Here is an 11,300-nt window from a genome sequence, read left to right as displayed (position 1 = left end):
ACAAACATGGTCTGTGCCACCTCTCCCCTTCCAAAAAGGGAATTTCACTGAAATAAGGGGAAGATAAGGCCCCCTGTCTCAAGTCCTGCCTCTCCATCCAGTGAGGAGTCAGGTGGGGAGGCACAAGCCTCCTTCAGGACCTCAGGGGGAACGAGACTGAAAAATACCTTTGAAGCTCAGCTCTGAACATCTCAGAGCAATGACAGAGACTCTAGGGAGCCCGAAGTGGGGAAACCCTGGGCCTAAGGAGCTGCGGATAAAAGGAAGTGCCCCTGCAAAAAGGGGGTCGTGTTCACAGTATGAGCTGCAGCGCCCAGAGGCACCGAGGTGGGACAGGGCCCAGGAAGGCAGGGACACAGGCTGGAGACCTTGGCAGCTTCACCCCCGGGCTGGGAGTCCAGCCTGGCTGTGGATACACCAAAATCCCACATCCTTCAGCCCTTTCCCCATGCAGGAGTCGGTCCCCAAACCAGTTATGGCTTTTCAGCACCAGGAGGCAGCCCAAAGGGGTGCAAGGCAGGGCTGGCTCAGGCCTGCTCCCCACTGCATCCCCAGCACTGAGCAGGACCCCAAACCCACCATCCCTGAGGATGAAGCTGTGCCCAGGGCCTGCCCCATCCTGGAGCAGCTGCTGCTGTCTCCCCCACAGAAAACATCCTCTCCCAGCCCTGTCCCCGCCGGCAGGGTCAGTGCAGGACCTGCTCCAGCTCGTACTTCTCGCAGAACTTGCTGGTGAAGGGCAGGCAGGTGAGATACTCCACCCAGCGCCAGTTCACCGGGTAGGCGTAGAGCCAGACCACCAGCGAGGCAAAGAGCCCCACGAAGACCAGCAGGGACACGATGATCATGGCCCTCTTGCGGTACTTGTCCATCGTGCCGAAGGTGATGTAGGGCAGGAAGGCGAAGGAGAGCAGGAGGCCACTGAGGAAGCCGAAGAGGTGGGCGATGTTGTCGATCCAGGGCAAGAGGCCGCAGATGAAGAGGAAGAGGACGATGCCAGAGAGGTTGAGGAAGGCTTTCCAGGGTTTCTCCAGCACTTGCCAGCTCTGGAAGAGCTCCACGAAGAGGCAGGCCAGGAGGCCAAACTGGGACCCAGCAGGGCCCACCTGCAGGGATGGGGAGAGTCATGGCTGGACCCTGCACATGTCACCCTAGACACATCCCCATGTCCCCAGGGATCATCTCCTCTCCTTGCAAAAGTCATTTGGCTTCTGCATCCCTGTGCAGGCTCCTGTGTGGGGCTCAGGGGTGGGAGCCCTGACACAGGAGGGAGAGGAAGGGAGCACATCAGGGCCGTTTTGGCAGAGCTGATATTTTCTGTGACTCAGCAGCCAGGAAGCATCACCTCCTCCCAGACCACAGCCCCCCTCAGCCCCATCCTGACGCACCCCCGGGGGGATTAGGGCGCTTGGCGTGATCTCATTTAAAGCCTGAGAGGGTTTGGCTGGCAGCAGATTAGCCATCTGCCTGCCCAGGGACCCGGCACACACAGGGACACGTGGCGACGTGTGGCACACACGGCATGTGCGAACACCACACGTGGGGCAGAGACACCGTCTCCCCCTGGCACCAGAGTGCCAGCCTCTCACCCTCCCTGCAGCAAAACCTGCCAGAGGATGTGAGCCCTGTGCTCCAGCCCCTTCCCCAAATTCCTGCCAGAACAGGGATGGGGAAGGATGTCCTTTAGTCCCCAGGGAGCTGGCTGGGTTCAAGGTGATGTGGACAGAGCCCCCCCAGGCCTCACCTCCGCCCTGTAGGGCAGGAAGATGGCACTGGCCAGATTTCCCGTGATGCCACTGAGGATGAAAATGATGGAGATGCGATGCCAGCCCGCCAGCTTCTCCAGGTCCCGCAGCACTGTCATCTGGAAGGTCACCGACACCAGGCAGTGGAGGATGCTGAGGGACAGACCCTGTGTTAGAGACCCCTGGCCAGCCCTCCCACCCACTGCCCAGGGTACAAGACACCTTACAAAGCACCCTCCACAGATAGCACGTGTCACCACAGTGTGGGGGTGCACTTCCCTCTTTCCCACCCCACCAGGGGTCCCAGACCATCCCAATGGACACTCCCATCCCCATTTCCCCCACCCCTGCGGGTGCAGGGGGCTGTGGCTCACCCGGCGTGCAGGAACAGGGACAGCCACAGGCGGTAGAACTGGTCAGGGACCTCTGGGTTGAGGAAGGGCAGGAGCCCACAGACCTCATCCAGGCAGTGCACCTGCAAAGGGAGAGGGTTGGGGGGGTGGTGAGGGCTCAGCCCCAACCCCAGAGCCACAGGGAGCAAAGGATGGATCACAGGGATGTGCAGCCAGTGATGCCGAGTGCCAACTGTGGGGGGACCCTGGGTGGTGTGGGGCACCTGCATTGCCCAGATGCTGGAAAAGGAGCAGCTGAGCATCCCCAGTGCCCGAGGAGATGCTGAAGGGCTGTTTTCTTGCCCAGGATGTGACTTTCCCAAGGACACCAGCGCTGCCCAGGTGAGGCTGGCTCAAGCCCTACATTTCCTCCTGCACCACACCAGCAGGAGCCCAACCAATAGCTGGGGCAAGCCCCTGTACTTTGCATCCCTCCTGCTCACACCCATCCCAACCGTGTCCCGTTCCTGAGAGGATACTCTGGCAGCAGCATGGTTGCTGGCATCGCATCCCAGATCCACGGCTGTGCCTCCCTGGCCCTGCTCACCTGCGAGCAGAGCGTTGCCTCCTCGTGGAAGTAGCCGTGCATGAACTCGCAGTACTCCCGCGTCGTGATCTCGCAGCTGGCAGAGGGCAGGCAGGGGGCTCGCTCGGGGCAGGGCACACTCCCTGCTCCCCTGAGCATCCCCCTCTGCTCCCAGTAGCTGGTCCTGCTGCCTCCATGCTTCCCACCCCGCAAGGCTCCATAATCTCCCTCCCTACCCTGCCACAAGTCTGGACACTGATGGGACAACATGAGGCAGGAGGGCAGAGGAGGGGGCTGGGCCGGGTGCCCCCATCGCTGTGACCCACCTGCCCTTGGTGCCGATGCAGCAGGGCCTGCCCTTGATCTCACAGTCCAGGTGGGCGAAGCCTGTGTGGTTGGTTTTGGTCTCGTAGGTGCAGATCTAGAAGCAGGAGGGGGAGGAGCCCTGGTCAGGGTCCAGCCCCATGCTCTGCCTGGAGCCCCCTGCCTGCTGATTGCCTGCTGCCACTATGGAGTCACCAGCTCATGGTGGCACTGGGCTCTTACCGGCCACTTGGTGATGTCATCCGGCCACACGTGGGGTGGGTTGGATGCTGGCTCCTCGCACGTCCTGGTGGAAGCAGGTGGGTGAGTCAGGTGAGTTCCCCTAAGACATCCCTCCCTGCAGACTAGCAATGCCCTCAGACACACAAACACAGCCCTGGGACCTGTCCCTTTCCCTGGCTCGGGAGGGATCCTGCCCACCAAGGGGTGTCCTAAAACACCCCACAGCAGCTCCTTCCGCAGGTGAACCCCACAGCACTCACTCCCACTGATGCCCTGCCCAGCATCACCCATCCCAGCAGAACAGGGACCAGCCAACACAACAGTGTCACCCATTGCTGCTTGCATTTAGGACAGACCCCACCCCAGTTTCTCTACTGATTCCCTCTTCCTTCTCACTCTCCTACAGTGTGCAAGAGCCCCTTGGACAAGAGGATTCAAGGCATCCAAACTGGAAAGGCAGCCCTGGGCAGCCCCTCTGCCATGTCCTGCACGCAGCCAGGTGATTGTGCCACCTCTGCCCAGCTGCCACTTCTACCTGGGGTCCTGGTGACACACAGCTCCTGATGTCCTCTTCTCCCCCGAGCCCATGGCCGGTGCGTTGCTGCCCGGCCACTTGATGAACGTCGCCAGTGTCTCCTGTGGGAAGGATGGAGAGACTGAGGGAATGCACACTCTGACCCCACATGTACCGTGCCCTGGTGCTGTGCAGGGCAGAGATGTTTTCCCCCTTTTCCCCAGGGATCTCCAGCAGTTCCCAGTGCCCACGGCAGCAGCACGCACCGAACAGTCCTGCGGCAGGGTCTGGATGCAGCCTGAGTTGTCGTTCTGGACGCAGCAGCCGGAGCCGCGCTCCCGGTCCCGCTCCCGCTGGATGAGCCGCTCCACCTGCCGATCCTTCCGGATGCAGGGGGAGAACTTGGCTCCTAGGTGGATCAGGTCAATCTGGGAGGGAGATGCCGGTCTAGCGGATGCTCTGTCTGCACATCTCCCTTCCCTCCAGCTGCCCCCTGGGAGAGCTCAGCAGGGGCAGGGGGTCTCCACAGGCAATAGACACAGGTCTCTGTTACCCCAATGGGGGGAAGGCAGGTGGGAAGGGGATGGGGTCCCTTCTGACCACCCCACTGTGATGCTGCAGGTCCCAGAGGGATGGGGGCACTGAGGGACCAGAGCAGCAGGCTGAAATGATGTGGTCAAGCTCTCCCCCCCAGGGAGAGGAGCACCTCAGAGAATCCCCTCAGCTCAGGGCAAGAGGAGCAGAGGGCAGAGCCTGGAATCAAGGGGCAAGGGTCTGGCAGCGTCCTTACCGAGCTGGGCCCAATCCAGAAGTTTTCCTGCTGGATGTACTTGACACTCTCATAGACCCCCTTGTTCCTCAGTACCTGCCAAGAGAGGCCAGGATCAGTTCCCAGAGGGGAAACAGGAGGTATGGGGGGGCATCCCCCTCTCCCTCCACTCCTGAGAGGCTGAGCAGCCCCCTTCATCCAAGGGGAAGGGCTGCTGGGTCCCACCAGCAAGGCTGGAGGGAGAACAGCTCCGCTCCCCACCACACATGCTGCTGCAACATGCTGCTGCTCATCCTCCTGCCCTGGCTATTTCATGGAGCCTCTCAAACAGCAGGAGCTCTCCAGGGTGCTCCCACCTCTTGCAGGGAACATGAAACCCTGGGACACTGGTGGTCACAGTCCCCCCAGGAAGATGGCTCTTAAGCTTACCAAGTCTGTCGTCACGTGCTGGGCGAAGCCGATGGGGGCGATGCCGTAGGTGCCGATGACCAGCAAGGTGATGAGGATGTGCACAAAGGTGATCCAGTACGTGAAATACGGCCTGCAGGGGACAGGACCCAACATCCGAGCAGCTCAAGGATGGCTGGGCAAAGGGACACTGCAGCCCCCCAAGCCCTGGTCCCCATGCAGTGAGGGGGACACACATCTGGGTTAGAGTCAGGGTGTCCCGCGCCCATCCCCGAGCCCTCAGTCCCCCTCACCGGTGGCTGTCGGTGATCTCCAGCTGTGACTGCACCATGCTGCTCAGGCTGCGGCGGTACGTCCTGTTCAGCCACTTGCCCACCACCCCCAGCCCGTAGTAGCGTTTCTTGCGGTCGAAGGCAAAGTGTTTCACCTTGGAGGCGATGCGCCTGCCTCGCCGGGGGGCCGCGCCCGCGCCGCCGGACACGGAGGCGAGCCGGGCACCCTCCCGCCTGCGGAGAGAGGAGAAACCCATCACAGCTGCCAAAAGGGACCAGCTGAGAAATACCCCGTGGCCGCAGGGATACCCTGGGATAACGGCTGGGAGCATCTCCTGGTTTCACCTTCCCAGGAGCACACTGAAGTGCCCGGTGCCCTGTGGCAGGGATGGCTGGGGACATTGGCCTGCCTGCAGCAGGGCAGCGCCTGCTGAGAGCTGGTACTCACGAGGTGGGCTGCTCCACCTCAGGGGACACCCTGGCATCCTCCCCCACATGGTGCATGCGTAAGTACGTGGCTGATAGAGGTGGTGACTCGAAGACATCATCGGGCATGGAGTATGTCTCGTCGTGCATGTCCATCTGGAAGGAGAAGGGATATGTGTTCTTGGATGTGTGCCATGGGTCAGAAGCCTCCCCCTGACCGAGCATCTGCCAGGTCAGGGGGAGAGGGTGACATCTCATTAACTGCACATCACAGGGCGTGAAATGGTGTCACCCGTGATGGTGACAGCACTTCCTGGCACCCCCAAGGAGCATTGCCAAGACTGGGGCACAGCAGCCACCGATGCCCTGGCTCGTGGGGCGGGGTGAAGCATTGACACAGGGGTCCTTGTGAGAGCCCTGCTCCACATCCAGCCCCCCTTCAGGGGCACTGAGACAGCCCCCCACCCCGTTGGCTGGCATGGAACGTCGCTTGCCTTACTGAAGAAGGATGAGTCCAGGGTATCAGCAGCATCCACCATGTCCTCATCCATGAAGCTGGGGTACACAAAGCTCCTCTTGTTGCTCCTCCGCTTGGGAGCCAGTGGCTCCAGGACAGAGCGTCCCTTTGGCAGGGGAAGCAAATGAGGGTAAGAAGCCAGAAGGCCCTCAGGTTTCACAGCACCAAGGGTTTCTCATAGCTTCCCTCCCCAAAGCCAAGGGGCAAGGATTAAATCCCAGTCAGCCACCATATTCTCCTGTGTGGGAAGGGCTGGCAGCAGGAGCTGGCAGCAGGTGCTGCCTTTCGCTTGTCAGAGCCAGCACTGGGCCACGGCCATGTTAGTCAGCATGACAAGTGACCTCTGAATCTGTCTTGTCTCAGTCCCACAAACCCGTCCCCAAGGCTTGCCCAGGGCTCATCAGGAGCAAGAAGGTTGCTGAGAAGCTTCCTGGCTCCTCAGCGATGGAACCCAGAAGCTGCTTTTTTCTAAGATTGTCCAATTTTCGCCAAAACCCTTTTTAAGTGGAGCTCAGGTTAAAAACCACCAATCTCGCCTCTCAAACCCACCCTGGAGAGGCAGCGGTGTCCACGTAAAGCCAACAGCCAGGAAGCAAAGGTGATGGGCAAGGGACAGAGCTGAAACCTGGCTCAGGAAGAAGATGATGCTGCCCCAGGCTCCCAAAACTCACGCGGAGAAGGGCTGCGGCCGCCTTGAAGCTCATGTGGGCGACAGACTCCCTCTTCCTGCGCGGCAGGCGGGCGTGGCCGGAGCGGATGCTGTTGAAGGACGCCAAGGAGACAACGCCGGGAGTGAGCGGGGGCAGGACGTGGTGGGGCGTGTGGGGACGGTCGGTCTCGTCGGGGTGGCGGAAGGGACGGCCCCTGGCCAGAGGGTCCACGATCTGCAGGAGGGAAGAGGTGTCAGTGCTGGGAGAGCAAGGCTTGGGAGCAGGACCCCCCCTCTCCCGAGCTCTACCTTGGGCATCTTGGCAGGCTTGGGCGACTCGGTGCCTTGGAAGGAGGGCACCTCCTGGCTGGGCAGCTCCATGTCGCGATAGGCAGGCTTCAGCTTGCCATACCTCATGCTGCAGTGCTGCAGGCTCTTGCGCTGCCACTGCTGGCGCTTCCCCTCCCAGTCGCTGCTGACACCAAACCATTCCGCTGTGCCCCTGGACACAAGGTGGGCACATCTGTCACACAGTTGGTCCCCTCACTCCAACACCACCATTCCACCCGGGCATCCCCTCTAGCAGGTGGTCTGGGTTGGGGTGTCTCAGCCCAGCCTGCAGCAGGGCAGTTTTGACCTGGTAGGGAGATGAAGGGAAGTGGGGGAAAGTCCTTCTCGCATTCCCTTCTGAGACACGACTCTCCATTCCCATCCCAAGCCCTCTGCCAGTACTCACAACAACCTGACAGGGGCCCCTCCAAGTGACCCAGCCACTGCTGGAGCCCACCCTGCCCTCACTTGCGGATGCTCTGGGACAGGGAAGTCTGCCGGCGGAATCCATGCTGGCGTTCCAGGCGGGGCTCCTGCAGGCTCTTGCTCTTTCGGTAGATGGGGACCTTGGAGGGCTGGAAGGCAGAGCAGGGTGTTAGGGACAGGGGGGCATGGGGGGTCCCTCAGGGACAGCAGCCCCTCAAACTCAGCATGGGACAGATGCAGCTCCATCACTCACCTCCTTGGGGGCACCATCCTCCTCCGCCTCCCGGGGCGGGATGACGATGGAGAGGTTGGGGGGCTTCTTGCTCTGCAGGCGGCTGCTGCTGGAGCGGCTGCCCCCGTTCTTGTCACCGCCTGACATCTCGGGCCGGCGGCAGTCGGCAGGCTGGGAGGGTGCAGGGAGGCAGTGAGAGGGGAGGAAATACCTCCCCAGGAGCTCATGTGGGGGGAAAAGCTGGGTCCCAGTGGGAGTTGGAGCCTCACCAGTGGGAGGTCACCAGACTCAGCCCCCTGTGCCATTGGCTGTGCTGGTGAGACCTTGCCACCATCAGTCCAGTTGCTGCATCCCCAAAACCCAGGGGACAGACAACGCCTGAAAATACTCAATCCACATCCCCAGAGGCACCACAGTTCCCACATGGACCCACCACGTGTTTGGGTGCCCCATGGGAGGGGAGATGCAGGACATTCCCCTCTGGCATGTGCACACACATGCCAGGCTGGGAGACTGAATCCTCCCTGGCACCACGTGCAAGGAGGGGGAAGCTTAACAGCCAAGAGGTGGTTAATTCCTCAAGCAATCCCCTCCCAAGGGCCCCTGCAGTTGGCTCTATCAGGCAGGAGTTTGCAGGAAAAGTAATTCCATTCAAGCACAAGAGAGTGAGTCCCAGATCCTATTAGGGGCTATTGGGGTAATCAAAGGGAGGCACAACCCCCTTTGACCTCTTCCTGTCCCCCTGACCATGTGCCAGTGCACAGGGGACTCACACAGGTCTCAGAAGCATCCCTTGTCCCCACGGGACAGCCATGGTCATGGGGATGGTGTCACCTGCTGTGCTTGCCCAGTGCCACTTGCTGCGAAATGCCAGCTCAATCCACAAACCTGGTTCCTCTCCCTGCACGAGATCCCAATAATCAGCCTTCCGTGGCTCCACTCTCCTTAGGAAATATCATTTGAGCAACCAGCTGAGTGACTGGGATCCCACCAGCCCCCTCTGCAACTGGATCCCATCAGCAGCCCATTCCCAAAGCAAGAGTCAGGCACAGGGACACGTTTGCAGCTCCCCCAGCACTTGGACTCCTGAACACAATCCTCCCCTTTAAACTCCACCACAAGCAAAGCCTAGCTTTAGGAACGTGGGGTGCCCATGGGATCAGGTCCATGGGAATGTGGAAGTCCAGAACCAGCTCCCTGGGGACGGAGAAGCCTGGAGCTGGCGGCACCACTGGGAATTGCTGCCCTCCTGGGCCAGGTGGTGGCCTGCTGTCCCTGCGTTAAAAAGGGTGCTGGGCTCCTTCTCCAGCACCAAAGCTGGGAGTAACCAACTCCCAAATTTCCCCTGGGGACTCAGACGGGGCTGCTTCCCGCCAGGGTTTCCTTACCTCATAAGAGGGATCCTGTGCAGTGTGTCTTGATGGCAAACGCCCACGGCAGCCTTGCTCTTCCTCTGTCCTTCACGCACGGGAGCCCTGGGACACGGCTGAATTCCTCCCCCCTCGCCTGTGGGGAGAGAGGCTGTGATGAAAAGCCACACATGGGAAAGCAGGAGAGGGTTGCAGGAGCATCTTGGGATAGGGAGAGCTGAGCTCAGTGCTCCCTGGACCATGGGGACAGGGCTGCAGGTAGCTGGACACCACGGACATGGATCAGCCTCTGGCACAGAGCGGCAGGAAGATGAAAAGCCCCCATTTACAGCAATGCTCTGTGGTAGGGAACAGCATTGGGCAGGCAGGGAGGTTTCCCCTGTTGCTGCCACGCAAAGCTCTTGGGAAGCAAGACACCCAGGAAGAGTGGGCATGAAACACAAGTGCCATGCTCACTGTTTCATAGCTGCTGAACTGGGAGAACGCCAGCCCCAGCAAACAAAACTTTCCGTCCTGCTGGTGAGCTGGAGACACTGTTTGTTTTCCTCCCAGGGCAGCCAGCAATGAGCCTGGGATGCCAGCTGCTCCAGAGAGCTGGGAATGGGAACACGCTGTGGTCAGAGCAATCCTTGGGACACCCTTATCCTCCTCCAGCTCTGGGGAATGGCTCTCAGTGGTGAGAGCCAGCAGAGCCAGAAGCACCGAAACCAGAGCCAGATTCTTACACAGCCCCATTCTTACACCCCAACCCCAAAACCCCACCCCCAATTGCCCCCATCACACCCCAGACAGCCCTTGGCCAGGCTTCCCAGCAGAGCAGGTTTGTAGCACGTTTAAAATCCTGGTCTCGCTCCCCAGCAGCTCCCCAGGCAGGGGGGGTGCAGGGGCAGTCCTGGCCTGCCCCGAGGTGACACAGCTCCCGGGGGAGCTGGCACAGCCCGGCGGGCACCTGCTGTCCGGTCACGCGGCGCGGCCGGAGCGGCTTTCACGGCTCGGGGCATTAGGGCAACATTTGGCACTGGGCAAGAGGGGGGAGGAGGGCAGCAGCCCACGAGGGCTCAAGTCTCCTTTTCCACATGGGCTGCGGGCAGCAGCCACCCCCCCAAGCACAGGCTCTGAGCCACAAGAAGTCTCACCCTGTGCCAGGCAGAGAAATCCCTCGGGGATGGTGGTGGGCAGGTGTTTTCCAGCTCCCCACGTGTTTGGTGCTGGCACCCAACTCTCCAGAGCTGGCATGCTCAGCATGAGAACGGGCCAGCCGGCGCCTCCATCCAGAGCCAGCCTGCCATAAGCTTGGCTGTCTGGATCCCCACGGTCCTGGGCCCCTGTCACCCTCACAGCCCCAGGATGGAGGGCTATGCCACCAGGAACACGGCTCCCTGCCTGGCAGACCTGGCAGCAGCAGTGCTGTGGGTCCCCAGGGAGCCTCAGCTCAGTCCCTGGGTGCTCGGGGTGGATGTGGTGGCTCTGTCCTGGGGACAGAAAAGGGAAGTGAGAGGGGACGTGCTGAGCTGACACAGGGGGATGGCTGAGCAAACACTCTAACACAGGGACAAGGTGGGTGACAGCAGTGGAGGGTGACAGACATGGGACTCAGCACCCACGAACATGTCCTGAGTTTGGTAGGAACTGTGCTTTGGGCTGGAAGAAGGGTCCTGGGGCAGCATGATGTCACTTCAGGCTGTAAAAGATATCCATGCCCTGGGGATGCTGCCATTACCCATGGGAAGTGATAAACGGGCAGGGGGTGGAAGGGGGGTCACCTAGTCTGGTCAATAAGAAGAAATCCCCCACCATCACCACCTTCCCTCCCAGAGCTCTTGCCCACTGAAGCTCACCAAAGCCTGACATCCAGCCACGATGGACAGAGCCCGTGTTCCAGCAGCAGCAGGGGATGAAGCCCTCATGCCCCCTCAAGAGGGCAGGTGTGTTGGGGTCACTGGGGAGCAACTGGGATGAGGTTTTAGTCTTCAACCAGGCAAGGCACAAGGAAGGTGACCAGGACTGGCTCCCAGCCCCGGGGTGAATCACAGCAAATGCTGACCCAAGGAAGCACACCCAAGGAAGAAAGTGATGGAAAACATGATGTGGCTCATACAAGGCGTCACCACAGGACACGCTGGGATGGTCTGAGCAACACAAAGGGACCATCAGCAAAGCCAGGTGAGCAGAACTGGG

At 60.8% G+C, this 11,300-nt stretch overlaps 1 protein-coding gene across 1 annotated transcript; it reads right to left on the bottom strand.

The window, feature by feature from the left end:
- Window positions 1–686: 686 nt before the first annotated feature.
- RHBDF2 (rhomboid 5 homolog 2) lies at window positions 687–7,899 on the bottom strand. The gene is made up of 17 exons (XM_032707029.1): window positions 7,774–7,899; window positions 7,563–7,669; window positions 7,074–7,266; window positions 6,787–6,999; window positions 6,093–6,221; window positions 5,621–5,754; window positions 5,194–5,406; window positions 4,922–5,033; window positions 4,514–4,588; window positions 3,990–4,151; window positions 3,745–3,845; window positions 3,210–3,273; window positions 2,990–3,084; window positions 2,685–2,760; window positions 2,120–2,220; window positions 1,745–1,898; window positions 687–1,106 (listed from the first exon to the last, which is right to left on the bottom strand). The coding sequence occupies exons 1-17, from the start codon at window positions 7,897–7,899 to the stop codon at window positions 687–689; spliced, it is 2,475 nt and encodes an 824-aa protein (XP_032562920.1).
- Between the last annotated feature and the right edge of the window lie 3,401 nt (window positions 7,900–11,300).

This window comes from Chiroxiphia lanceolata, chromosome 19, assembly GCF_009829145.1.
Source record: "Chiroxiphia lanceolata isolate bChiLan1 chromosome 19, bChiLan1.pri, whole genome shotgun sequence".
Classification (NCBI taxonomy): Eukaryota; Metazoa; Chordata; class Aves; order Passeriformes; family Pipridae; genus Chiroxiphia; species Chiroxiphia lanceolata.
The sequence above is the reverse complement of the archived record's forward strand: the minus strand, read 5'-3'. Positions and strand labels throughout refer to the sequence as shown.

Bases quoted from the DNA above. Each gene is read 5' to 3' on its own strand.
- RHBDF2 (XM_032707029.1), bottom strand. From the start codon at position 7,899: ATGTCAGGCGGTGACAAGAACGGGGGCAGCCGCTCCAGCAGCAGCCGC. The intron at 7,670-7,773 runs GTGAGTGATGGA...TCTGCCTTCCAG, and splicing joins AGGATGGTGCCCCCAAGGAG to CCCTCCAAGGTCCCCATCTA. The intron at 4,152-4,513 runs GTAAGGACGCTG...TCTCCCTCCCAG, and splicing joins TCTGGATTGGGCCCAGCTCG to ATTGACCTGATCCACCTAGG.